This window comes from Colobus angolensis, unplaced genomic scaffold (assembly GCF_000951035.1).
Source record: "Colobus angolensis palliatus isolate OR3802 unplaced genomic scaffold, Cang.pa_1.0 Scaffold319, whole genome shotgun sequence".
Classification (NCBI taxonomy): Eukaryota; Metazoa; Chordata; class Mammalia; order Primates; family Cercopithecidae; genus Colobus; species Colobus angolensis.
Window position 1 is genome coordinate 1,341,701 of NW_012116477.1, and position 27,805 is coordinate 1,369,505.

At 47.5% G+C, this 27,805-nt stretch overlaps 1 protein-coding gene across 8 annotated transcripts in view; it reads left to right on the plus strand.

Annotated features, from left to right (window-relative positions):
- The window catches only part of NFATC2 (nuclear factor of activated T-cells, cytoplasmic, calcineurin-dependent 2), a 177,904-nt gene extending 151,615 nt beyond the window's left edge, over positions 1-26,289 (plus strand). For 4 of the 8 annotated variants that reach the window (XM_011951356.1, XM_011951359.1, XM_011951360.1 and 1 more), the window contains exons 10-11: positions 14,792-14,879; positions 21,775-26,289. In XM_011951356.1, coding sequence (XP_011806746.1) covers positions 14,792-14,835 — 44 coding nt within the window. In that variant the 3' untranslated portion in view covers positions 14,836-14,879; positions 21,775-26,289. The remainder of the gene's footprint in view (positions 1-14,791; positions 14,880-21,774) is intronic. The other 4 variants (XM_011951355.1, XM_011951357.1, XM_011951358.1 and 1 more) reach the window with 1 other exon arrangement.
- Positions 26,290-27,805: the final 1,516 nt, after the last annotated feature.

The window sequence follows — 27,805 nt, forward strand, 5'->3', positions numbered from 1 at the left end:
GGGTGGGGGGCGAGGGTGCAGCCTCATCCTGCGTTTCTCCTCCTCCTGTGCTCCTTGTTGTTCTGTTGTGCTTGGCACCAGCTTGTTTTGGACACAGAAGCACTCCTTTTGCAGGGAGACCCATGAGATCGCACCCCCTTTGCATGCCAACTCTCTGGCCCAGCTGGCATGCACCCCTGTTCTGAGGGCTGCGTTCCAACTCCCTACTCCTCCCAAAGATAGCATCCCCGTGGACCCAGCTGGCAGAGAGTATGAGGTGGCCAGGGACGCCCAGGAATTGGGCATGTGAGCCGGCCAGGGCTTCCCTCTCTAAACAGCAGCAGTGTTTGCATCCTGGCCTGGCCAGGGTGCTCCAGACCGGGCCAGCGGGGCCTCCCTCCTGCTGTGGTTACAGGCTGTTTCTGGGGGTGGAAAATAGAAACCAGCTCTGGGTTTTCCAGGCTGCCAGGGTTCTGAGAAATTCATGCCTCAGCCCAGGAACTGGAACTCCCTGCCCCTGCCCACCCCCTGGCCCGTTTGGAGAAGGGGGCAGCAGCTCTCAGCATGCTAGTTTCCTGTTCTGTTCCGAGTAGGGAGAAGGTTCTGAGGATGGCCTTGTGACTCAGAATGCAGACGGCTTGGCTCCATCTAAGAGGGCCACCCCTTTTGGTCACAGGCCCCTTCCCCAGTCCAATCACCCCCAGCTGTGTGATGCCAGAGTGTGCCAGTCGTGGGGGCTCACCCCAAAATGGGCTCTGGCCAGGCCTATCCTGGAAAGAATGTCCTGAGTTCAAACTAGATCTTACAGCCCTTGGCTTCTTGTTATCAGAGTTCTTGGCTGTTCAGGGTCCCCTCTGTGAGGCTGGAAGGGGAGCTGGAAGGAAATCAGTCAAGCAAATTCCTGCTGCGTGGGTGTGACAAATGGGGTTAGGGCCCCCTCCTGTGGGGTCCTTGAATTTCAAAGAGGGGCTCGCTCACCCTAATGGGGCCCTTAATAGTGATGTTTTCTCACTGAGGTCGGGACCTCTGTTTTGGAAAGGTTGGCATCCTGGCCCAAATTTCTTGCACTTTGGTCAGTTCCACTCAACACATCTGCAGAGTGCCTACTATGTGCCAGGCAGAAAACAAGTCAAAGAGCATTGCTTCAGGCCAGGTGCAGTGGCTCACACCTGGAATTTCAGCACTTTGGGAGGCCAAGGCAGGTGGATCACTTGAGGTCAGGAGTGCAAGACCAGCGTGGCCAACATGGTGAAACCTTGTCTCTACTAAAATTACAAAAATTAGCTGTGTGTGGTGACACATGCCTGTAATCCCAGCTACTCGGGAGGCTGGGGCAGGAGAATCGCTTGAACCCGGGAGGCAGAGGTTGCAGTGAACGGAGATCGCGCCACTGCACTCCAGCCTGGGAGAAAGAGGCAAGACTCCGTCTCAAAAAAAAAAAAAAAAAAGACAATTGCATTGCTTCAGGATATTGCACTGTGGTTTGTAGTGTGGCCAGGTGTAGTTATACTCTGTGTGTGTAGTAGGGGGGCATGGATAAAGACCACTGGGGCTAGTATGGGCAGGAGAAATAATTAGGTTTAATCAGGTCCTCCTTGAATTTCATTGGTTAACTCAGGTCACTTTAGGCTGAAAAAAAGCTTCTGTCTTTTTTTTCTTTTTTTCTTTTTTTTTTTGAGATGGAGTCTTGCTCTGCCGCCCAGGCTGGAGTGCAGTGGCACGATCTCGGCTCACTGCAAGCTCTGCCTCCCGGGTTCAGCCATTCTCCTGCCTCGGCCTCCCAAGTAGCTGGGACTACAGGCGCCCGCCACTATGCCTGGCTAATTTTTTTGTATTTTTAGTAGAGACAGGGTTTCATTGTGTTAGGCAGGATGGTCTCGATCTCCTGACTTCGTGATCTGCCCGCCTCGGCCTCCCAAAGTGCTGGGATTACAGGCGTGAGCCACCGCGCCTGGCCTTCTGTCTTTACTATTAAATGAAATGTTATCAGAAAGGCAGGAATCCAGGGTAGGCCCTGGAGCCAGAACTTCTGGATGTAAAGCATTGCTTGGCCATATGCTGGCTGTGTAAATCTGAGTGAGGCCCTTTGCCTCACTGAGCTTTGATTTACTGAACTGCAAAATGAGATAAATCATGATAACACTTACCTCATGGGTCATTGTGAACATTGGGTGGGTTAGTACATGTAGATTGCTTAGAACAAGGCCTGGCAGAGAGTAAATACCCAGTAGATATCAAATACCACCACTGCCACCACTATCATTATTACCATCACCATTGTCATCTATCAACACCTGCTCCCAGCCAGGTAAATTGGTAGGTGCTGGGTGAATGAAGTGAGGTTCCTGCTCTGTGGTTCTTACGGTCTAATAAGAAAGAAGAAACACCAGGAAGAAATAGATTTCAGCTGGTGACACATGCCATGAAGAAAAGAAACAGGGTGCTGGGGGAGAGAAGACTTAAGACAGGGTCATCAAGGAAGACCTTTCTGAGAGGTGACACTCTCCTGCCCTAAGTGTGTTAGAATGCTCTCTAGATGTGCCAGGATGTGCAAAAATCGCACCTTTTATATGGTGGGTGCAAAGGAGACCTGTCTCCTTTTGTCTTCCTTCTCTCCAAATAATCCCTTCCCCACCGCCTTCCTTCCTCCCTCCTTCATTACCTTCTTTCTTCTCTCTGCCTCCCTTTCTTGCCCTCTCTTCCCCTCTCTTCCTTTCCTTTAAATAATACATTGCTTTTATTAAATGCATATAAATATGTTTAAAATATATGACAACACAAACACATACTGTGTACTTACCCCTCCCCCTAACCTTAAAGAACAATAGGATAGTCACTTCCTCTGAGCTCTTCTGTATAGAAAATGTTTTCTGGCAAATCTTTCAGTTACATTTTTCTAAAAGATGACTTTAAAAAATCAGTTTTCCCCGATACTGTTATCACACCTAAAAATGAAGAATTCTTTAATATTATCAAACTCAATGTTCAAATTCTCAATTGTCTCATAAATGTCCTAATACTTCTTTTTTTTCGAGACAGAGTCTCGCTCTGTCGCCCAGGCTGGAGTGTGGTGGCACAATCTCGGCTCACTGCAAGCTCCACCTCCTGGATTCACGCCATTCTCCTGCCTTAGCCTCCCGGGTAGCTGGGACTACAGGCACCCACCACCTGGCTAATTTTTTTGTATTTTTAGTAGAGACAGGGTTTCACCATGTTAACCAGGATGGTCTCCATCTCCTGACTTTGTGATCCACCCGCCTCGGCCTCCCATAGTGCTGGGATTACAGGTGTGAGCCACCGCGCCCGGCCATATTGCTTTTTTTAAAAGTTTGTTTGACCCTGGACTCAAGGAGGGACCAGATACTGTGGTTGTTTGAAATGTCTTTTCAGTTTCTTTCATTTGTTCATACCCCCACATTCATCTGTTCTCTTTGCCATCTTTGTACTGAAGAAACCAGTTTTTCCTGTAGAATTTCCTGTAGCCTGGGTTTTGCAGGTTGCAGTCCCATACTGTCGTCTGATGCGTGGCTCTGTCCTTGGTGTTTCCTGTAAGTTGGCAGTCAAATCTGGAGGCTTAATCCAATTCAGCCTCAGTGCTTTTGGCAAGACTGTCCCACCAGTGTGGCGTGTTCCTCCATCAGGAGGCAGGCAGGTGGGTCTGGTCGGCTCATCTCTGATGTTCACAGCCATGATGCTCAGTGATTCTGGATACAATTTCCAACACATCCTCTTCATTCACACCTTAGCATAATTGCTACCCTGCATTTTGTGTTTGCCACTTCCTTTTCATTTTCTTTGTATATTTCACTCATTGTCTTTGCTTTAGCTGTAATTCTTCCCTTTTCTGTGCTGCATAATATTCCATGGTAAAGCCTATTTACCCATTCTGCTGATGGTGGGCATTTGATTGTTTCCGGATTTTTCCTCTTTCTGGCTGCAGGAGTTTCTGTAGGGTTATACTGACAAGCGGAGTTGCTTGGTTACAGGTTGTACACACTTCCAACTTTAGCAGACAATACCAAATTGTCTTCTGAAGCAGTTGTACCAGTTTACACTCCCATCAGCAACACATATGTAATTCATTGCTCTACAACCTCACAAAGTTTGATACTGTCAGATAGTTAAATTTTTTCACTTAGTTGGTACACGTAAAATGGTATCTTTCGATGAACAGAAAATATTCATGTGGTTAAATTTATTTTCTGAAAGGTGTAAGTTTTCTGGGTGTAGTTTAGGATGATGTGTCATCAGGTCACTCAGGAGCTTGTTAGAAATGCAAATTTCTGCCTCCACCCCAGCCCTGCTGAATTAGAAACGCTGCCGCGGGGGCCCACAGTCTGTGCTTTTACAAGCTTTCCAGCTGATTCGGAGGTTCCCACCAGTTTAAAGCAGTGGGTCAGAAAATCTCTACCTTGATGTCACAAAGAGATTCTCTTACAGTGTCTTCCAAACTCACTGCAGTCTTACCTTGTACCCTTGGGTCAGTAGTCCACCTGGAGTTGATTTTTGTGTCCAGTATGAGGGAAGGTTCTAATTTCACTGTTTGTTGTATGGATAAGTAGTTATCAGCAACCATCTATTCAGAAGATGTCATCTCTTGGTGTTATAACTATCTTTCCCATGTAAGTGTGGGCCTCTTGCTGGGCTCTGGCTTTGTTGCGTAAGTCAGTTTTTGTCTGTGTCTAGCCAATAACATGCTGTCTTTTTTATGAAATTGACAATAGTTGGCTATATCTGTAGGGGTATGATACACACTGTCTTTATTGCAACAGCTCTGTAGAAATGCTTAATTTCTGGCAGGTCTAGTCCCAGCTTGTTGTCCCTCAGAAGCATCTTGGCTGTTTGTGGCCTCTGGAGCCAGCTTGTCGGGTGCCACAGAGTCACTTGAATTTGAAATCTTGTTTATATTCTTGAATCTGTATCTCAATGAGGGAAAATTTTTTTTTTAAATTTACCTTTATGAGACAGGGTCTCGCTCTGTCACGCAGGCTGGAGTGCAGTGGCGTGATCTCAGCTCACTTCGACCTCTGCCTCCTGGGTTCAAATGACTCTCCTGTCTCAGCCTCCTGAGTAGCTAGGCGCATGCCACCATGCCCAGCTAATTTTTTTTTCTGGAGACAGTCTTACGCTGTTGCCTGGGCTGGAGTGCAATGGCGTGTTCTCGGCTCAATGCAGCCTCCGCCTCCCGGGTTCATGGGATTCTCCTGCCTCAGCCTCCCGAGTAGCTGGGATTACAGGCACACACCTGGCAGATTTTTTGTATTTTTAGCAGAGATGGAGGTTTCACTGTGTTGGCCAGGCTGGTCTCGAACTCCTGACCTCAAGTGATCTGCCCGCCTTGGCCTCCCAAAGTACTGGGATTACAGGCGTGAGCCACCACACCTGGCCAGTACTGAATTTTTATGGTGTTTTTCAAAGCCTGCTAAAAGTCATCTTTCATACTAGAAATAAAGAGCCACTTCTCATGAGGCTCACTGTCCTTCCCAGCTTACTACTGACCCTGCCGTATGGGTTTGAAGTGCTTGAGAAACTGGCTTTGGCCCTGTGGTCCACCTCTCCTTCCCCTTCGACACTCAGTGGCCTGAGCGGATGGATGCCTAGGGTTGGGCGACAGAGGGCTTTAGTTAGAAGGCTGGCCCTCCTGTCTCTAAATGGCTCAGGTTTCCTGAGGAGCCGCAGCTCTTCAAACCTGCTCCTGCTACGGTCTTTTCATGGGCAATTTCTAGCTATGTCCTACTTGGTGTATGAAATAAGCTGGGGATGGAGATATTCACAAACGGAGAAACAATTTCTCCTTCTTTAATTGGACCAAGTGGAAAATGAAGGCTTAGGGTTCCAGACTCCACGGTTCTCGTCCTGACCCTGTTTGCTCAGCAATTGAATAAGCCTACCAAATGCCAAGCATGGGGCTGGGTGCCGTAGGGGCTGTGGGCCTCTGCAACTTTGGGGCCAGGATTTCACTAGTTAGACGGGGAGATGGGGTGCCGGGCAGGAGTGCAGCATGAACAAGAGCTCAGAGGCACTGTCTCCTCCTTTGTGACCGTGAAACGTGATCCCCAGTTTCCTTGGAATCTGTCTACAGAGCTGAGGACTATAGCACCTGATGTCCACAAGATGAAGTCAGCACTGGGTTGCCAATACCTGGAAGCCATAGTTGGTTCATTTATTTGTCCGTTCTTTTGTTAAATCATTCATCCAACAGCCATTTACTCCTCACTGCTGGGGTAACACAGCGAAGAGGCTCAAAGTCCTGGCCCTCCCGGAGCTTGCAGTTTACACATATAAATGATAAAACCGGGTGTGCCAAGTGCTCTGTCAGAAGAGAAAGCAGACTGGGGGACAGGGCATGATGGGGTGGCATGGTGGCCTGCTTGCCGTTCCAGTAAGGGTAGCACCTGAAAGGAGGTGGCGTTTGAGAAGAGGTCTCATCAAGAGAGCCCTGCAGATGTCTAAGGCAAGAGCGGCAGCCTAGGTAGAGAGAACAGCAGGTGCAGAGGCCCTGGGCTATGAGCAGGTTTGATGTGATTAGTGTATAGTAAGGAAGACTGTGGACTAGGGGAGAGTGAGGGAGAGAAGCAGATAATCTTCAGTCTTAAAGGCCAAGTGGGATCCCTGGGTCCTGACAGTGGGTGGGTGCTGGCAGATGGCTAGGGAGAGTTGATCAATGGATCAGGTGGCTAGAGAGAGTCTTTGTCGATGGAATTCCGATGAGGTGGCTAGCAAGTGGTCATAACACCCAGGCTCCTGCTACCCTCGGGAGTGACCTGAATTTCCCTTTCAGACAGGCCCTGCTGTGGAACTAAGGTGTTACACCCTCTCTAGAGAGGATGGCTGCAGATGCCCCTCGGCCCAAAGCCAGAGTCAGACTGATACCACAGGAAGGCCTGGGCTCCGTGAGGTCTGGAAACCCCAGTTGCTGGTGGGTTTGTTGGAAGTGAGCCTACGTTTTCCCCTTCTGCCGGAGAACATTGCCAACGGAAGCAAGCTGGGGCACCTCCAGTCATTCCTCTCTGCAGCCCAGGCCTTGGCTTTAACTCTTGTAATACACCAGCACCATTTCACCTTTTAGGTGTGTATCGGGCTTGGCGTAGTAGTCCAGAGGGGGCCAAGCCGCTCTTTGCTTCTTAAATCTCAATGTCTGCTCCCCGCCACAGGTTACCCAAAGCTAACAACGATGCCAACACTCTCGCCCCCATTTTTCTTTGTGTACCACGTGGGTGATTTCTACTGCCCAACCCTGATTAAAGCTAGGGTCTCCCAAGGGACCAGTGTTTGTGCTGAGCTGCATTCAGAGAAACATACTCTTGTTGCCAGGTGGTAAGTGAAAACTAATTTCTATCTTCAGGTAGCCTGAGCCACACTGCTCTGCTACGTAATAGCTGCAGAGCCTGGGTTTGTTACTCCTCGGAGACTTGGTTTCTTCATCTGTGTAATGGGGGCGGTCAGTACCTACTTCATGGGATGACCGTGAGGATTAAAAATATATATATGCAGGCTGGGCGTGGTGGCTCACACCTGTCATCCCAGCACTTTGGGAGGCCAAGGCCAGTGGATCACGTGATGTCAGGAATTTGAGACCAGCCTGGTCAACATGGTGAAATCCTGTCTCTACTAAAAGTACAAAATTTAGCCGGGGGTGGTGGCGGGTGCCTGTAATCCCAGCTACTCAGGAGGCTGAGGCAGGAGAATCGCTCGAACCTGGGAAGCGGAAGTTGCTGTGCTCTGGGAGACAGTTGAAAGCCAGACCTGACTGGAAAAATTCTGGGCAAGTCCTATCAATTAGGAGGTGGTGTTATTCTTTCACCCAATCATTCCTCCTTGAGATTTTTACTGAGCACCTACTACATGCTGGGCTCTGTCCTAGGTGCTGGGGATACAGCAGTAGATGAGAGAGATGAGGTCTCTGCCTTAACGAGGGTATTACCAACCAGTGAGGGGTTGGTGTTAAAATGTCACAGGTTTCAAGATACAGGGTTCTGTGATCTGATTCATGCTACTCCCTCCCAAAAAACCAGGACCACAGGAGCCATGCACAGCTGAAAGGCAGTGCCTGTAAAAGCTTGCCTGTGAGGCTGTGACCTATCTGATGCCAAGCTTCTATGAACATGGCACATGCAAACAGACCTGCTGTGGGGCACAGCAAGATGACATGTGTGAGGTCATGGCGCCTGCACACCTGCAGTTCCTTAGGAACTCGAGGTGAACGTGGTTGCCCGCCTCACATCTTCCTGAGTGGCATCTCCAGTCCCGAAGAGCAGCCTCTGGTACTGCTCTGTTGGCCTCGTGTTGCATGTGGATCTGGGGTTTGAAAGGCGTCATTGAAGTCTAGTGGTGGAGGGTGGGTTGGGGGAGGACAAAGAGGATGCCTTACGGCCCCCGGAAGCTGATTTGGGGGGCATGTCCTGTCTGATGTTGCTTGGTTGGCGTCAGATGCATTTCTCTTCCTGGAGCTCAACTCGAGGCAGGTGGCTCCTCTTGCCATCTTGGGGCTTGGTGCCTTCCTGGCCACAAACTGATGTGCCGGTGACACACTCTCCTCCCAGTGAACCTCTTTTACTAGAAACCAGAGTCTCAGAATCACCATGTCTACTCATCCCAAGAGCTGGAGACAGTTTGGCACGTGGTGTGGCATCTTTCTCGTAAGCCCCGAGGTCTTGCTCATAAAATGGCTGGTGGCGGGTGCTTGTGAGTCTGCTGTCTGGGCTGGTTTCCAGAGGCCTCTAGTTTGCAGAGAGCGTCGGTGACTCACGCTGCTCTGCAGGTCGCCAGCCCAAAGCAGTCGGCACACACTAGGGCGCAGTGAGGCCTGGGAGGGGCCCCTCTCAGCAGGATGTGAAAACGCATCTCTGAGAGCATGGCTGATCTCAGCCCCGCCTACTCTGAAAATGCAGAAATAGCTTCCAAGGTGAAAGTGCTTTGATGAAAGAGGGTGGACTGGCCGTCATCCATTCAGTCTGTTAACAAGCATCCTCTGTGTGGCGGCTGAGACACACTGCTGCTGCTAATAGAAACAGCTACCACTTTTGGTTATTTCTTAGCTTGGTATAATGCCATGTATACGCATTCCCATATTACAGATGAGAAAAACTGAGGCTCAGGGACTTAAAAGATTGGTTCTGATTCCCAAAACAAGTAATGTGGTGCAGAGTTCTTACGATGTGTCTTGCACGTTTGAAGAACTTTGTGTGCATTGACTCACTGATTCTCTCTCAAAATCCTTAGAAGCTGGGAATAGTTTTTGCCGACGTTTAACAGAGGAGGCACAGGAAGGGTTAGGATTTGCCTCAAGTTTCATGAAAGGACGTGGCAGAGCTGGGATTTGGACCCCAGCCATCTGTGTGTCCCTGTGACTCTGACCCCAGGATGTGAGCCCCTCGCCAGAACAGCTGAGAAAGGGAGGAGCTGTTGGCTGCAAGAAACAGAGATTTGAGCCTAATCATGGATGGACAAGCAGGATTCAGATGCAGAGGAAAAAGAGGGTCCCCTAGGCATTAGCCAAGCGACACAAAGGTGTGGCGGGGGGGGATATCACGGTCTGCTCCTTGTTCAACCCCTGCCACGGACCAGCCATGGGATGTTGCACCTAAAATAGAGGGATGCCTGCGTACTTGAACCTTGATGACTTCACTGGTCAGACGCCCACCTCGTGAGCATAGACTGAGACTTTGGAGAGGAATGTATTTTGGGGACTGTATCAGTCAGCTCAGGCTGCATAACAAAATATCATAGACTGGGTGGCTTAAACAACAGAAATCTCTCTTCTCACAGTTCTAGAGGCTAGCAATCCAAGACCAGGATTCTGGGGAATCCTGTCAAGACCAGGTTCTGGAGAGGACCTGCTTAGGTCCTGGCTTGCAGACAGTCACCTTTTCTCCCATTGTGTTCTCCTGTGAGACAATGAGACTGACCTCTGGTGGCCCTTCTTCTTAGGCCACTAATTCCATCATAAGGGCCCCCCCCTTCATGACCTCAGCAAGCCCTAATTATCTCCCAAAGGCCCCATCTCCAAATACCATCGCAGAGAGGGTTAGGGCTTCAATATAGGAATTTGGCAGGTGTGGTGGGGGCATAACTCAGTGTGTAGCAGGGACTGTATAGGTGAAAGGTTTGATCAAGGGACAAATAAGGAGTGAAGGTTCTGTCTGTGTATCCTGGGAGCTACTGTCTCTTAGGAACACCTGGTGCAGTGTCACCCATGAATACAGTCCTTGCTGGTCACTCCAGGTGGCCTTCGAGTTGATAGCAGTATGGCCACGCCTGTGGATCTCACTTGGAGAAATTTAAGACAGAGCTTGGTCCCTGCTCAGATCTTGAGAAATTTCTTTGCAGGCAGCCTGGTGGCTTCTCTTGCCTGTAAATCTGGAAAGTATGGAGGGAGTATGGTTGACATCTCTTATGGGAAATCCAAGACTGAAAATACAAAAGATAGATCCAAAGGTTTGTGGAAGATGCTGTGACATGGCCAGGGATGCCTGCTTACAGGACGTGGGCTTGGGTTGGGCTTCGGGAGAATGTGGATGTGTTGGTGGGAGGGGGTGTCCCATGTTAGGGCTGTGCTGTGAGCTGGTCCTGGCATATGTGAGTAAACATAGAATGATCTGGAAGGTGAACTTACGGGAGGGTGAGATGGAGACTGGGCTGGAAGATTCAATAAATATCCAGTGAGTTCTTTCCAAGAATCAGGGGCCCTGTTGGTATTTGAAGACAGATCTTTATGAAACCAGGGGGTTTTTGCACCTTCTCCCAGAAGAGGAGGAAGTTTTGCAAGTCAGGGTGGAAAGCCTTCTTACTGCCCCCACCTGCTAATCCACCTGGGAGTGTCTGACTACCCACAATGCCGTCTCTCTTGGATAAGCAGAGACATCTACTCAGATGGCTTAAAAGAAATGTTTGGTTAATTCCTCTCACCCCCAGAGGGGGTTTATGGTATATATCTTCCCCAAAAATCAGGTCTTTATTTTATTATCTCATTTGTGATCACAGGCTGATTTGTGGGTTTGAATTACTGTTTGTTTCCTGTGTCTCAATTCAATATAATAAGTGCTTTTCTTTTGCCTTTTTTTTTTTTTTTTTCCCAAAGGCAGCAAGTTATTTTGCAGGGCTTGCTCCCTTGGCTGATGTTTCTTAGCAGAGGGGTTGGGGCTGAGGTGTTGATGAACTGGCTGAAGGACAAGGAAGTAAACTGTGGTTTGTTTAGAATGCTTTCCTGCCTGTGGTTGCTACTTTAGAAGCCGTGTGGTTGCTTGATAGGAGAGGTGCAGCTTAGTTGCATGTAATCAGAAGAAATTCTGCTGAATTGGAGAATAGAAACGGGCAGTTCAGGCCCGAGTTCACACAGTCGGTTAGTCCTTCCTTGTCGGGTAGCTTAGTTTAGAGAAAGTTACCAATTGTTTCTCCCTAGATTGTAAGTTGACGTGCAATCATTGCAAAAAAGCAGACAATGGAGACAGTGGTAGCATGTTCTACACTGGCTAGGAGGGGACATCTGACTTGCATTGTAGAACCACAAAACTGGACATCCCTTAGACCAGTGCCTGATTCCCATTGGTTTCACCATGGAGATGCACTCAGGGTTTCCCTTAAATTCCATCCCATTGAAACCTGCATGCCTGTGATCTCAGAAGTCTGGGAAGCTAGTTGTATAATTTGTCAAGGAGACAGATTCTTGGGTCTATACTTTTGTCTGTAAGGCTATTTGTTGACCCCTTGTGTTTTTATGAAAATTATCATCATTGATTAAGCTCATCAGCGAACCGCTTCTAATTTACATCCTAAACTATCATCTAGTCCATAGGACCAGTGGGTATGACTCGCCAGTTTATGCCTGGGGGGTACAAATGCAAGGCCACTGTATAGATCTTAGGCTGTAACCTTGTATTAGGTTGGCGCAAAAGTAATTGTGGTTTTTGAAGTACCCCTGTGTCTTTGGGAGGATTTGTAGATGACACTTAAGGACCATGTAGTAAGTCTAAATACTGCCTTTTCTCTTGACGTCCCGTCTCCATATTACTGACAACTGATCAGCACATTCACACGGATCAAAGGATTCAGCTCCCATTTAAACATGTAGGGAAACAGAATGGTGTTCTTGGTTATTGGAGTGGCCTCTTTGAAACTGGGCTTTGTCGCTTTCTCTTCCATCTTCTTTAGGGGACCATATTGTGGGCTTAATAAACACAAGCCAATGAGCCAGCTATAGCATCTTTTTTATTTTTATTTGAGACAGAGTCTCGCTCTGTTGCCTAGATTGGGGTGCAGTGACACCATCTTGGCTCACTGTAACCTCTGCCTCCCAGGTAGCGGAGGTTACAGGCACCTGCTATCATGCCCAGCTAATTTTTGTATTTTTAGTAGAGACAGGCTTTCACCATGTTGGCCAGGCTGGTCTCGAACTCCTGACCTCAAGTGATCCGCCCACCTCGGTCTCCCAAAGTGCTAGGATTACAGGCGTGAGCCACCGTGCCTGGCCTATAGCATCTCATTTAATCCTCACAGTGACTTTGCCAAGGAAGTGTTCTCTTCCCCATCTCGTGGCTGAAGAAACTAAGACTCAGGTGCTGTTGAAGTGCTTGGAGCTTCTGATGTGAGTCTACATTTTAACAGAGGCCCCAGGGCAGCGAGAGGATCTTTCAAATTGGGGAAACCCTAGCCTAGGTAGGAGTAGTACCCATAGAGCTGGGGCCATATCTGGTCTCTACCCAATGCTAGGAGGCTGTTCGTGGACAAGTTGCCCCATCTTTCTCTACCTTACTGACTTGACCTGAGAAATGGGACTCTCACCACCACCCCCGGAGATGTCTGTGAGGATGAAGGAAGGCAGAGCGAGCAGCCACCTGCGGAGGAGGGTGTTTGGCGGTGGTCTGGTCTCGAGTTGATTTCAGGCCTCAGTTGAAGGAAGACAGGTCCTGCCTCTGTCTTCCACAAAGAAGCTGACAAAGAATGAAACTCCATGACTAAACAGGAAGCTGTGCCTCCGAATGCTGCAGACGGAGCCATCATGTGATGCTTTCTATTTCTCTGAGAAGGTGACAGAACAGGGCTTGGCTTCTCGAGTCCCCTGAGGTAGTGCCATTGTGCCCTCCACCCCCATATTAACACTGGGCACCATGCAGTTTGGTGTTCAAAGGTTTGGAGAGAGAGCTCATGTTCTGCCTGAATGGTCTGAAAAGCCTGGTCCCTGGGGTTCCAACTAGATTTGAACTACTTCTCCAAGGGTATGACTTCAGACCAATGCATGACGCCTGAGATCCACTTAAGTGCTCCTTAAATGAGTAGATATGGATAAAGTGAAAACGTGTTGGTCATTACAGGACTTTAGAGCTGTCCACTGAGCAAAACAGGGAGTGGCGTGCTTTAACATAAGTTCCAACAGGATCACCCTGCCGTATAGGACTGGGAGTAGCAGTGGAGGTTGTTGGTTTCTGGCTATCTGGGGGGTAAATCCAGAAGCATGTATGGGATGTGTGCTGTGGACAAGGAGTCAGGGAACACCTAGGTTGGCCTGACAAACTGGAAGGAGAGAATATGTTTCCCACTATGGGAACAGGGGAGGAGAGGAGGAGCAGGGGTGAGGATCCGGAGATTGGTTTTGGCCCCGTGAAGTTTGAGATGACCTGTGGGCAGGTAGATATTGGCAATCTGAAGTTCAGGAGTGAGGGTCTGGGTTAAAAATATTAATGTGGCCATCATCAGGATAGAGGTGGTATTTTAAGGTCCTGAGTGAATTATCCGACAGTACGGTCTGCTCTTGGACTTGGAAGAAGTCAGTTTTGAGTGGAGACTGGGCAGTTTAGTGTGGGAGCTGCCTTAGGGCCCCATCCACCTGGAAATGTTTGCTTTGGGAGATGGCCTGAGATGCATGGTCAGAAAAGGAGGAGAGATGAAGTGCTTCTTTTGCCCCAGGGTAGCAGTAGCCAACCCCAACTAGCCAATTCCTGTTGGAGCCCAACATTTGGAAATCCAGGCCGCTAACTGCACAAGCGCTAAAAGGATCTCATTTATTGAGCGTTCTTGTCGCCCTTGAAGATGAGATTTCAGGGAGCTTACGCCTCTACTTGAAAAAGCATCCTAGTTTACTTGACATTTCTAATAACGCTGCATTACTCCCTGGAAGAAATTGGACTCAGAAAATATTTCTAAATCAGGCATTTGGAATGGACTTGGGTATTTCAATTCGGCCATTCAAAGGGGATTGGGAAGACAGGTGTTTTGAAAGCCACAGGCATTGTACAGACATAGAGAGGGGTTTATTTACAATAGACTCCCCAGGTCTCATTCTCTTCAAGTGCCTTTGTTGGTCTCATAGGGCAGGAGCTTTTTTTCCATTGTTGACAAAAAACAGGAAGAAAATGTGCAGTTTTATGAATTTCCCTGACCACTAAGAAGGAAACTAGGGCCCAGTTGAGTATCTGTAGATGCCTGAAGGCAGATAACAGTTGAGTAGATCTTTAATGAAATTCTAATTTTCCTTTGACTGCAGCAGAAACTGGCTTTTTAATTTTCTTTGTAGTTGGCCATGATTTGAAACCCCACAGCAGCCCTTCTGTCCAGCTTGAACACACTCCCCTTGATCCCGCACCCCACATAATGTAATGCACTTTGCACAGAGTCCCTCATCTCTATGATTACCCTAGTGTTGGGTTAATTCTGGCACAAATGCTAAGATGTTGCAGAATTTTGGCTTAAACTACAGCCAAAGGGTTAAGTTCCCTCCTGGGCTTGGATGATACTGGCATAAGTTGGAAGCGTAAGAGAGATCAAAGGTGATTTTTTTTTTTTTCTTCTCAAAAATGATTTTGCAAATCTTTTTCAGAGCTGATAGACACACACCTTAGCTGGATACAAAACATATTATGAAACAGAATGACTGTGATCTTTGATCCGAGAAATCAAAGTTAAAGGTAATTGATATCTTCTGCTTCTCCTTTTGTTTTCCAGCTGTGTGTTTCAAGTATAAGAAAACTTGACAAGCTGAAGGCCCTCTCTTCTCATTCTCCTGCTCTTAAGGGCTAGACCCCTCCACTTCTGAAGTGGACACTCCTGGGGACCTCCCTGAGAATCTCAGGGTTGGGCGGGAGAAGGGGGGATGAGGCCCCGGTAACTTGCATGCTCCCCGATTCCAGGGCTGGCCTGCATGGAAAAATGCAGCACCGTCTTTTTGGTTTTGCACACTTCGTTGTGGGTGTCCAGTTAAATAACGCTCTCCATCCGTGGCGGGTGTTCTGCACTGGGGAACAGCAGAGTGGGCAGGGAGGTCAGAAAGCCTACCTAGGAAGCCCCGCCCTGTGCTTAGGGCATTTCCAATCCTGATTCCCTCAGCTCAAGGTTTCAGCTCCTCCCGGGGGCTTCCTTGTTGTGGCTTTTGAAGTCACATGATTTTGCTACTTGGTTTCTGGATTCGAAATCATCCCCTTGAGCTGCTTCCCAGGGTGCTCGGTGAGCCCCTCACCCAACAGATCCACCTCGCTGGGCCTCCACAGAAGAGCCTGGCAGCGAAGAAGACCCTACCGTGCAAGTTTCAGGAGGCCCTGGGGTGTGAAGTCCAGATGAGACATTGAAGAAGGTTGCATTACCTCTCTGTGCCTCAGCTTCTTAGATGCTGTTGCTGTTTTTTAATCTTCTCCATATTCTAATTGGAATAAACCAGTACACACAGTGCCCAGACCATCTTAGAGCTTATATTAGCACACCCAGGGGAGCTGACACTTCAGAAGCACGATTGCCAGAGGATGGGGCCTGCTGAGATGAACCCCTACTTCCCTGTGGCAGAAGGAAGCCCTGGGGGGAGGGGCACATTCTCCAACCATCTGCCACTCTCCGGCCTCAGGACTTCGCGTCTGAGGAATCAGGATAAAAATGCAAGTAAAATATCGGTGCTGAGGTTGTAAGCCCCTCAGGGAACTTGTCGAAGGGTGGTGCCTTTTTAATGTGTGTCTTGGGCTTGGGGACTTTGGCGAGCCAGCGGCTCAGGCCTGTGGCTGACTCTGTAGCTCTGACCAGTATGACCTGGGAGGGTATTTACTGCTGCTGCATCACTCTTCAGACCCCACCCACAGTTTCCGGCTACAGTCCTAGTAAGGGTTTTATGTTCTTTTCACTGAGCCTCACTCAAGCGTGGCCAGGTTTCTCTGGAGAAGATGAACACTGGGAAGTTACTTAGTAAGTGCAAAGCAGAGGTCTGGGAGAGCTCTGTCTCAAGTAACAGGCCTTTTCAGTTTTGAGATGTCAGAGGGGAAGAGCCGGGTACGGTGGCTCACGCCTGTAATCCCAGCACTTTGGGAGGCCAGGGCAAGGTCAGGAGTTCGAGACCAGCCTGGCCGACATGGTGAAACCCTGTCTCTACTGAAAACCCGCATGGTGGCAGCTTCCTGTAACCTCAGCTACGCTACTTAGGAATTTGAGGCAGGAGAATTACTTGAACCTGGAGGCAGAGATTGCAGTGCGCTGAGATGGCACCACTGTACTCCAGCCTGGGTGACAGAGGGAGACTCAAAAAAAAAAAGTCACGGGAAGGCTCAAGACCAGCAGGCCTGGTTGCTTAGGGAACTTACCTCTGGGCCTTCAGAGTCGCTTCCCCTGAGGACAGTTAGGACCAAAGGCAGAAGAGCATGGAGAGGACTTCATGTGCTTTCGGCTTCACACATCCTGACCCAAGCATGTGGGGGTCATGGGAGTGAATTCAGCAAGGCACTGCAAGGCAGAGAAAACAGTCAGTGGTGACTGGGGGTGGTGCCTTGGGCCCCTCTTGGCTCTCAGATTCTTTGATTTGGCCTGGAGAATGCAGCTACAGCCCTCTCGATTCCCATTCCAAGCTTGAGGAGTGTCTTTCTGGCCGTGGCCTTTGTGGCTGGGCCCAGGCTCTCATGGGCACTCACGTGGTCTCACCAGATTTTAGAAAACATGCTTGAGGTTTGAGCGAGAAGCAGGACCCAACCTATCCGCTCCTCCCTGTTGCTGCTTTCTCAGGGGATTCAGTTCCAAAGTCAGCAAAGGGAAAGGGCCTCCAGTGAAATTCACCCTTGGAAGTCCTTTAAATTGCACCTGAAGTATTCATACATCTGTGTTGTTTTCCTCATGTAATCCTGAGCAGCCATCCTGCTGCAAACTGAAGTCTGGGAACCTCTGAGCTCTGACCAAGGAAGGGAGGAGAAAGTAGATGCAGGTGCCTGGGCCTTTTAGCAAAACAGAAAAGTCCTAGGGCAGAATGGGATACTAACAAACAGAAGTCAGTTTTAGCTTTTAGAAATCCAGTAAGAGGCACTGGCTTCCCCAGATTGCCACCCTCAGAAAGCAGGCAAAGAGAACACCCTGCTTTTTCTTCTTTGCCATTAGCATATATATACTAGGAGCTGACAAACTACAGTGCTTGGGTCACTCCTGGCCCCCAGGCTGTTTTGGCACATGACCAGCCTGTTTTGGCAAATGAAGTTTTACTGGAACACATCTATGCCCATTTGCTTACTGTCTACGGCAGCTTTGATGCTACACCGGCAGTGCTTAGTAAGTGAGAAAGAGCCCACAAAGCTGAAAATATTATCTGGCTCCTTCCAGGAAAGTTTGTGGACCTCTGGTATATCATCTTTTATGTCTGTAGCCATTTTTATTAGAATACTAATATCCTTCTGAGTTGAAACACCTCTTTATAAATGACTTTGTCATATATACTGAAAATGTTACACTATCTTTTGTGTGTAATTTTTGTGTACTTAAGATCAGTTCACTTTTTCCTCTCCAGTTTCAGGCTTAGTAGTCACCCTGAGATCATTCTCCATCAGCCTTTTCAGCGGGTCTCCTCTCTGTAAGGATGATCAGAGGTCAAGAGCACCGTGGCAGACTCACAACTGCTGGCCTCAATTCTGTTCTGAGAAAGGGACGCTTTCTCCAGCAAAGCACTTGCCTTCATCACACGGCCTCTCACTGCTGGCTAGGCAGAGTCTACTGTAGCCTTCCCCTGACTTCACGCACATGACCCAGAGGATTCTGGGATTCCCCAAAAGAGAGAGGATCAATACTGTACAAGTTAATTAAATGGGCCCTGAGTTCAAATCCCAATCCCCTGTCACTTGCTAGAGTATTGGTCTGCCTGTCTCTATTTCCCTATCTATAAAATGGGGATAATGATATTACTAGGAGTAGTGTGAGAATTAAATAATAGTCCCTGGCACTATATAGGACCTGGTACACAGCTCTCAGGAAATGTGAATGGCTGGTATTCTTTTGTAGAGAGAAAGACTCCAAACAAATAACAGATCAGCAACCCATTTGTCAATCAAATGAAAAAGGAAAATCAGCTTCCTTAAACCAAGGGACCTAGGCTGATGGTGCAGGGTCCTTGGGGTGGGCTAATGCAAGCATTAAGCACCTGCTGTCTGCATGGTGCCATGCATGAGTGGGGCTACTTGAAAATTCAGTACTTGCTTTTGGAGGGAGGGCACTATGGCAGGAATGTGGGGCAGCTTCCAGGAAGGGGCAGCATTGGACAGGGGTAGAGCACTGCACCTGGCCCCATTTGGGAACAGGTAGGAGGAGAGGTACAGTTGCTGGCCTAGGGTAGATGATTGGAGGTCTAAAATGCTGATGGCAATGATACAGGAGAGTGGTTCAGCACCCAAACCTCAGAGGCCAACTTGGGGAGGCCAATCCTGGCTGTGACCTGAAGTTTCCCAATCCCTTTCTAAGCTGCTGTGTTCTGTTCATAAATAAGTGTTGAGTACTTCCCATGCACCAAAGCATCATCTAAGGGATATGAGGGGAAGGAGAGCATCAGCGCAGCAGGGGATAGTGAGGAGATGGGAGTGCAACTGGGTCGAGGGTGGCCACCAGGGGGGGCTTTCCCAAGGAGACTGAGCCTTGGGTGATGTGAGTGAGAAGGAAGAGCATTAGACTGGGGAAAGCATGGTGCTACCAAGAGCAGCAGCATGAGGAAGGTGACACGAGAGAACAGGGCTGAGTCGGGGACAGACAGAGACCAGGAGAAATGGCATGGTGAAAGGGCCCTGGGGTTCCCCTGCACCCTAGTACTCGAGTCTGCAAATGTGGGGCCTCCCTGTGGACTCTGCATGAAGTGGTTGAGATGAGACCCTCTCTCAGAACTTAAAGCCCAATGTGGCTCTATGCTGTCACCACCACCTAGCAGGCATTTCTGTTCTAGAACTTTCTCCTTGTTGGTAGTCAGGGGAGCAGGCGCCGAGATTTCAGAAAGAGGAGGTTCCTACCCAGAGAGGTTTGGGCGGGAGTTGAACTCAGGGCCCCCTCACCACCCCCAATAGCAAGAAGGTCTAAGTGCATAGGGTTACTGGATTTTCCAGATGCAACTCTTCACTTCTATCTGAAAGTAGCTCCCAGAAAGCAGGACCATTTCCACCCAAGGGGAGGGAAACACGCTTCTGTCTGCTTGAAAAGTTTCTCTACTTCCCATCCCCTGCCCCAGCCCTGTGTTCTGAGAAGGGAAACAGCCCTTCGAGAGGGCTTTGGTGCCAGTGTCTCTGCCTACCAGCTATTTTTAGAAAGCTGAGGCTGTGGAAAGTTTTCATCAAGGATCCACTCCTCTCACTTCCTAGGTTGAGAAAACAGGAAGCCCTTTGGAATCCGGGCTTTGAAAAGCTTCACATGAAGCTGCCCCGGGCATTCAGCTTTTGCTACATAAGAGTCCTGCACAGCATGGTCAGCTCGTCACCCCTGCAGGAAGCACTGAGGGTCCGGGCTGACAGTCCTTATGCAGCTTCTGGTTTAGGGTCCCTGGGAGTCAGCTGTTACCAGGTACACAGTAGATGCCCAACTAGTGCTGGTTAGCTAAAGATATGAATTTGTCCTCTACATTCCTATTAGTGAATCCATTTCCACATGTTGGAAAAGCTATACATAATGTATGTATTTCAAATACATATCTAATACATATATACTGGTCTACAGACCAACACTGGCTGTACACTGGGCACTGTGATCTTTACTTGCATTATCTCATCCAAGCACCTCAGCAACCTGGGAGGTAATATTTTTAGATGCAATTTACAGATGAGGAAACTGAGGCACAGAGTGGTTATGTCACCAAGGCAAGGTTCACCAAGCAAGGAAGTGGCAGAGGTGGAATTCTAACCCTGGCTGGCTCTGGAACCTGACCTCTCACGCACATGCTTGTGGCGTGCCTGACGTTCTGGCACAAAACAAAGCCGATGGTTGCAAAGCGCGGCATTCAGAGTCCAACATGAAGCGTGGGGATTTGACTGACCATCCCAGCCACTAGCCACTGAACACCAGGCGCTGTGCTGGGCGCTGTCACATGTGAATGGGTAGCATCCTCACAGCAGCCTGAAAAGATGTGTGCTATCATTCCCACTTTACAGTTGAGCAAATTGAGGCACTGAGAGGTAACGTCATATAGTCAGAGTCATATAGTCAGAGAAGGAGCTGAGAATCAAACCCGGTTCATTCAGCTCTCTGCATTCCTCGCCTCTCACTGTTATGGAGGTTGCAGAGCATCTGGGCAGGGGTTTTCCAGGGAAAAGTACCCTGAACCTAGGAGGGCCCAGCTTTGACCATGGAGAGACTTTGGGCAACTCTGAACATTTAACCCTCAGTGCCAATGAAACTTAAGCCTAAGGTGAGAAAAGGAAGTGTGAGGAGGTGTGGGAAGAATTCAGTGTCAGAACCAGGACATGGAAAATGAACCTGCCTTTGATGGGACTCCCAAAGGGGTTTACATCCTCATCCCTTCCACCCCACAATAAGTCAGTATGGTCTACCTGCAAAACTGAAGGTGTAGGCATACCTCAGGGAGCATGCCTCACGGAGGAGCTGTCACCAATAGCACCTCCTTCTTTCCAAGAATGTTTCAGGGAACCTATTTGCAGGATCCACTATCCTAAGATCTCACCCAGTAGCCAAGGCGGGAGAAGGTAGCTTGCTTCTTGGTGCCAGTGACTGGTACTGCTCTTGGTTCCCTGCTAGGAACTCCACACATACTTCTGGGGAGGGAGGTGACCAAACTTTCCAGAACTGGCACATGATCCTTCACTTGGTTGTGCTGAAATGGAAACTATGTTTATGTTGATGGCCAGTCAGTCTTTGGGGGGCCCTCACTTGCTCTATTTGTAAGGGTTCCTCTTTTGAGAACTGTAAGTTTTATGGATCAAGAAAGAACCATGTTTTATCAGACTTAATAGGCATTTTCTGGATGTGGAAATAGGTACACAATAGAAAGCCTCAAGCACATGACATCAAATGCAGAAGAGGAGAAAGTTACTTCAGACATGCCCTATGGCTCAAATCCATTTTTGCCACAAAGATTTGAAAAAGTTACCATTTGAGCAATTTTCACTAATAGATCTTTAGCACAAAACAGTGTCTGAAAAAAATATGATGTAGGAAAGCATTTCTTATATTAAAAACTGTCAAATATACTATCACAAGGAACAAAAAAAAAGTATTTAAATAAATAGAGATGGGCAGAGCGGTTCATGCCTGTAATCCCAATACTTTGGGAGGCTCAGGTGGGAGGATCCTGAGCTCAGGAGTTCGAGACCAGCCTGGGCAACAGAGTGAGACCCTGTCTCTACTAAAAATTTAAAAAGGTAGCCAGGTGTGGTGGTGTGTACCTGTAGTCCCAGCTACTCAGGAGGCTGAGGCTGCTAGGAGCCATGATCATGCCATTGCACTCCAGCCTGGGTGACAGAGCAAGACCTTGTCTCAAAAATAAATAGCCTGATAGAGGTTCTAGAAAGCGAACCTGATGCATGTTCTTGGTGCCCTCTCACTCGCCCCATTCTCTCTCTCTCCCCCTCCTCTTTTCTTTTGTAGTTAATGAAATTATCAGGAAGGAGTTTTCAGGACCTCCTGCCAGAAATCAGACGTAAAAGAAGCCATTATAGCAAGACACCTTCTGTATCTGACCCCTCGGAGCCCTCCACAGCCCCTCACCTTCTGTCTCCTTTCACGTTCATCTCCCAGCCTGGAGTCCACACGCGGATCAATGTATGGGCACTAAGCGGACTCTCGCTTAAGGAGCTCGCCACCTCCCTCTAAACACCAGAGAGAACTCTTCTTTTTGGTTTATGTTTTAAATCCCAGAGAGCATCCTGGTTGATCTTAATGGTGTTCCGTCCAAATATTAAGCGCCTGCTGACCAAAAGCACATTCTGCACAAGACAGGACACTGGAACGCACCTGACAACAGAGTGACTCGAGCTTGGGGGGATGGGCGGGGGACAGAAGATGTGGGCGCTGTGATTAAACCCCAGCCCTTGCGTTCATTTTTCCAGGTCACAGATACAGCTCCTGTACCTTTTGAAGGAAAGGAGTTCTCAGAGCAACCAAAGGAACGTGATCCAAGAGCCCAGCTTACAGGCTGAAGAAACCCAAAACCCTCTCGATAGAGGTAGAAACTGAACTGTCAGTCCTTAGAGCTCACCCAGTCCATGCCACAACTGGGCCACGGCTAAAGCTTTATTTTTGAATTCTTATTCCAAAACCAAACTGTCTTGCCCGGACAAGATCACTTGTTAAGACTTCTTGGCGTTAAGTTATGACATGTATATGCGTTTGTTACTATTTTTTTTCTGCTTGAAAAAGCTGGCCAGGGCACCTAGCACTGGAGCTATTTTGGCGAGCTGTTCTTTAACCCCTGCAGCACGCAGTCCTGCTAACACAATTTCCATGGACTTGGGGGGCTGACCCAGGCTGCAGAGAGCAAGCACCTGTCTGCTGCAGCTGTACAACCTGGATGCTTTGCAAGGTTCCGGCTTGCTTTCTTCCTTAGCAGCCAGAGTGCTTTTCCGTAAAGCAGTGGAGAATCTCAAGCATGTGCATTTAATTGAGGAATAGCAGAAGGGCTAAAGCAACCAAGAAAAGAAGTGCGGGTATTTTTGTTAAGTAAAACAGCCCAAGTGCTTCTGGAAGTGGGTGTCTACCAAGATAGAGGAAAAGGGCTGAATTCCCTCTATCCTAAATTCAAAGTGGCACAGTCGAGCTCAGGATGCGCTTCCCAGCTTCACTGCTTACTTTGACCTGAACGTATTTCAAGACCCTTTCTGCCCCTGAAGACCTATTCGCACTAGAATTCTAACGCAAAGAAATCTAGTCGAATGCATCCTTTAGTTTGAATGAGCTCTGTTCAGACCAGTTGTATGTTATATGTGATTTCCTTCCTCCCAACTGTTTCCACTGAGCGCACCCCTAGTCTCCCCTAGTCTTCCTCTGTGGGTGCGATTTTTGTGATTTTTACAAACAAAACCCTTGTAGTTCTTGGCAGGTGTGTTTCTGTTGGCATTTGCTGCAGATACCCCAGGACAAGCGGGGGGATTCATTTTTAAGCCATTCAGTTGTTTCCTCAATAATCCACAGCAAAGTGAAAATATTCTTAGCACTCAGACTGTACTGTTTTCTCGGTCCAGTCTGTAGGCAGAAGGCCTCAGAAGATAGTTAGTCATGGCCACTCAGTGCCCACTGTGAGCTTTGTAAGTCCTGGCTCTCCTGTCAAGGTTACCCAGAGGCAAAAGCTTCCTGGGAGTGGGGCCAGGTGTGTTTGGCACTCCAGATAGAAGACAAAATGCTCCGATTCGGGCCTGTGCACTTGTATGCAACCTGTTGGTCAATACCTAGCATTTATTTTTCCCTAACAATGGACAACCTTTCCCTCATCTACCCCTAAGCTCAGAGTTTAGGAACATTCTCTTTTAAATAAACAGAATGCCAGTAAGAGGTTGACCCCCACCATAGAACTTCTGGGATGCTAAAAACTTCCTCACGAACAAAATAAGTTCCTTATATAAGTTCCTTATACTAGCAGCTTCACCTAGAGAATTCTCTCTCCAGCAATATGAATTTTTCTCTCCAGCAATATTGGCTTCACTGGGGAAAAGCTAGGAGTGTGTGGTGAGTGATTTGTTCTCCCTTGACCTGGCTAGGAGCCATTTTTTATACATGAGGGAATTTGAGCTTTCCTCAGTTATCTGAATGTTTTACCCAAGTGCCTTCCTGCTATTGTAGCAAAGTAGCTCAGCTTCCTTGTCCACAGGGTGAAAAAGGACTAATGCATTTTCCATCAGTTTTCTAACTATGTTAGCAAAAAGGACCTCCTGGTAGCTCAACCTCCTGTACGCATGTGTGTGTGTGTAATACACACACAAATAAACCCCTCTGTTTTTCTAAGACATCTTAGCTGGATATTATAGGAAGCACTTTCATAAACAACTGTACCAAATAGCAAAGGAAAGAGAAACAAAAGCATTAGATTTGAGACATAAACAGGCAAGAGAAAGTGTATTAGGAACTGACAGCTATCAAGGAAGTTTTGTCAGTTACAAATGCTAGGAGGAAATTTTGCCAAGAAGGATGGCTCATAAAATATTTCCAGTATGGGAAGAGGCAATAAGATCCTCTAAGAGAATGAGAAAGTAGGGATGTATAAATGGTAAAGATGGGCGTGTTGCAGGTGTGTTAGAAGGATCTCAGTTAAGTGAAGGTTTGCACTTGCTACATCTAAGTTAATGTAAATATGTAGCACTCTGACAGGTCTACCATGTTGCTGAATGTAGTATATTTCCAAAGTTTGCAAGTCTTCCTGTATTGTAAAAAAAATGCTGCTGCTTGATAATATGTATAGCAATCCAGATTAATTAGTATGTTATTAAATTTTATTTTCTTACCTGTATTTTTATGCTTTTTACCTGTCCTCAAAATATTACACCCCTGTTGGAATTAGATTTATATTTATAAATGGTCAGAAATCTTTTTAAATGTCTCTTTTTACACATAGGTTGATTTTTTTTCTTAAGATAAATGATGTATTCTTGAAACATTTGTTAATTATTCCAGGAAACAAAAATCCATGTAATAAAACTCCCACTCAGAGCCTATTAGTCACCTACCTAGAAGACAGCATCTCAGGAGAAGGAATGGTTTCATGGAAGAAGGAACCACCTTTTTCTTGCTCAAGAATTATGCTGACTTCAGCCCTGAGCCTGGATCTGGTCACTGAGAATCATCAAGTGTCTAGATCCCCCCAGATAAGTAATCTAGTAGGTGGTTTTGATTTTAAAAAATTGACACCAAAACCCTGCCTGCATTGTAATGGAATTTGAAAAGAATGCATGTTCACAGAACCCTACGTTCAGGCTAACATTTACAGAGGGGACCAAAACAAAATCCTGGTAGATAACTCCTGTATGCTTTATCCAAAGGACATCCACAGTTTTCCAGCATAGACATAACCAAGGATGAATCGATTTCTTCAAAGAACTGGGAGGCACTGATATTGCATTTTTTGTTTACATCCAGTAGCCAAGACGCCTCAGTGAGCCAGTCTTGGGCAGAGGCTGTCACATTTAGGCAGATCAGGAGTTGATATGTTCTAATTCTCACTCTGGACTACAGTGAAACTGAATTTACCATGTCAAAACAAAAAACAAAAAACAAAAAACTTTCCAAGTGCTTTCTATTGCTCAGAATTGAAAGAATGTTTTCATTTCAAGTTTACAAGAGGCATGGATGGAGTTGTGATGTTCTTGACAAGCTGGGCTAACCTTTCCTGAACTCGTTTCCTGGAGGCAAGGTGCTCGGTGACCCAGCGCATCTTAACTTTGGGTCTCCTAGGCTCAAGGCTAGGGCATTACGTTTCATGGAACCAAAACAGCCAATTGCATAGCAAGTATTTTCCTGCATTCCAATTAAATGCTTAAGAAAAAGCAGCATCATATAAAATTGTGATCATAAACATCCATTTCCCTCAGCTTTTGTGAGTGCCTTGACTTACAGCCAACATCACTGTTTAACTCAGTCTGTTTAAAAACAAACTTTTCTGGTGGTTGGTAACAGAGTTTCTCCCTGCACCATCAGGGTCCTGAGAGCTGGAAGTGAAAGGGTTAATTAACATTCTACCTTTATGCAGCTGTTGGCTGACTAGAATAAACTCCCTGCTGAGTTCAAGCTTTGAATGGAATGGATGCAAATGATGTTGTTTCTATTAGAGCAGGTGCTCACAGCATTCTGATTGGCCTGAGCAGACTGAGGCTATGGCTGTTGGAACAAGCTTAGCATCCTGGACATCTTGTCAAAGAACCTCACTCACCCCCTATGGCCTCTACAGCCCTCAGAGGAGAGAAAACCAGTACAGTTCTCCAACAAACAGAGGTCTCTCCAACATGGTGGTGCTGGCAGGCTTAGGTTTAGACAATCCTGTTAAAGGTGTTTGAATACATCACATTCCTATGCAAATGTTTTTAATCTCCAGTTTAACGTAGTTTATTTTTCCTATATGTAAAGTATTTTTATACGACTTGTATCATGATAGTTTAGCAATAAAACAGTTGGAAGCAACAGCTACTTTGGTGGATCTTTCTTTTCCGGAGAGGCTACTCAAATATCCCCTTGACATTTCGGGCTCCCTCAGCAAGGAACATTTTGTGTGTGCACATAAGTGTGTGCGTTTCCTCCTCATCTCAGCCCTAGGAGGTAGGTACAGTCACACTGTGCTTGTGACTCAGGCTCAGAAGCCACTTGTCGGAGGTGGCAAAGCCACATGGTCAACCTGAATTTGATTCTCTCCGGCACAGCTCTGCTGTAATCTGTGCCTCTAGACTACTTTTGAGGTAGCATATTCATAAAGGAGATTTATGGTGCCCACCTTAGACCAGCTTTCCAAGGGTCCCGAAGCACTCACAGTCAACTGGGCCAAGCCAGGCACTTGGAAGGCAAAAGCCACCATTTTTATTTGAGCATCTTGCAAACTATCTAGGTTAAAGAAAAAAAAAAATGCACCTTATACCTTCGAACCCACAAACAAGTACTAGAACCTTCTAGCCAAGTTCCTCCTTAAAACAGCTTTTGCCATCCTGTAGCTAAAGCACCTAGGAGGTTTGGAAGTAGCTGCTCTTTTTAAAGTCTTAATAGGGTTCGAACCTCCTCCCACCCTTTCACCCCAGGGAAATGGGATATCTGCCCCAGGCCCTGTGCTTTAGGGACCCACGCCACCCCATCACGGCCCCGCACTTGGAATGTCTTGCTGGGAATTTTCTAGTCCCCGCCCCCACCCCGCTATTCCAGTGCCTGTAACCAGCACTACCAAATGGGCAGGTGTCCCAAGCTCAGACAGACACCTGCATGGGTCCTGGCTGCTGGAAGTGCCTATCTTGAAATATCCTTAGTCTCCCTCTGTTAGCTGGGACCAGCTGGCTCCCATTTCTCCCCTTCAGATGCCCCAAAGAGCTCTAGAACCTGCACCTACAGGGTCCAGGCCAGCTTCCAGAAGAGCACCCTGGTGAGCAGATTGCTCCGATGGCTGGTGCAGTATTTTCATTGTGAGTTTTGTGGGATGGTGTGAGACTGGATCGCCAGAATGGTGCTGATTTAGGAATGGCTCAAGTTGCTTAGGCAGACAGGAGCCCCACAAAAAATACCTGCCCAGGGCTACACCTAAGAGGCAACTGTGCCCCACTAAGATGATTGCGGCCAACTGTTTTGCTTTAACTCACTTTCCGAAAACCTTACACCACTTCTCCTGAATCGAAAGTCAAAATCACTTAAGCAGAGGACAAGGCTAAAACTATAGTCATTTTTAAAAAAGAAAAAAATAAACCAAAAACATCTGTGTTGTACATTTATATTTAAGCCACACTTAAACACAAATTTGGCCTGTGCCTCAGTTTCCCCAGATATAAAATGAGGACTCTAGTCCCCACCTCACAGGTACTGCATACTTAATCAATATTAGCTAGCGATCAACTGTCCCATCATTAACAGACAGATTTCAGATTCACCTAAGGCTTATCGTGGAGCCTTGAGCTCATCTGGAAGAAAACATTTAGAGCTCTGACTATGGGAGTTTCATTTTTCT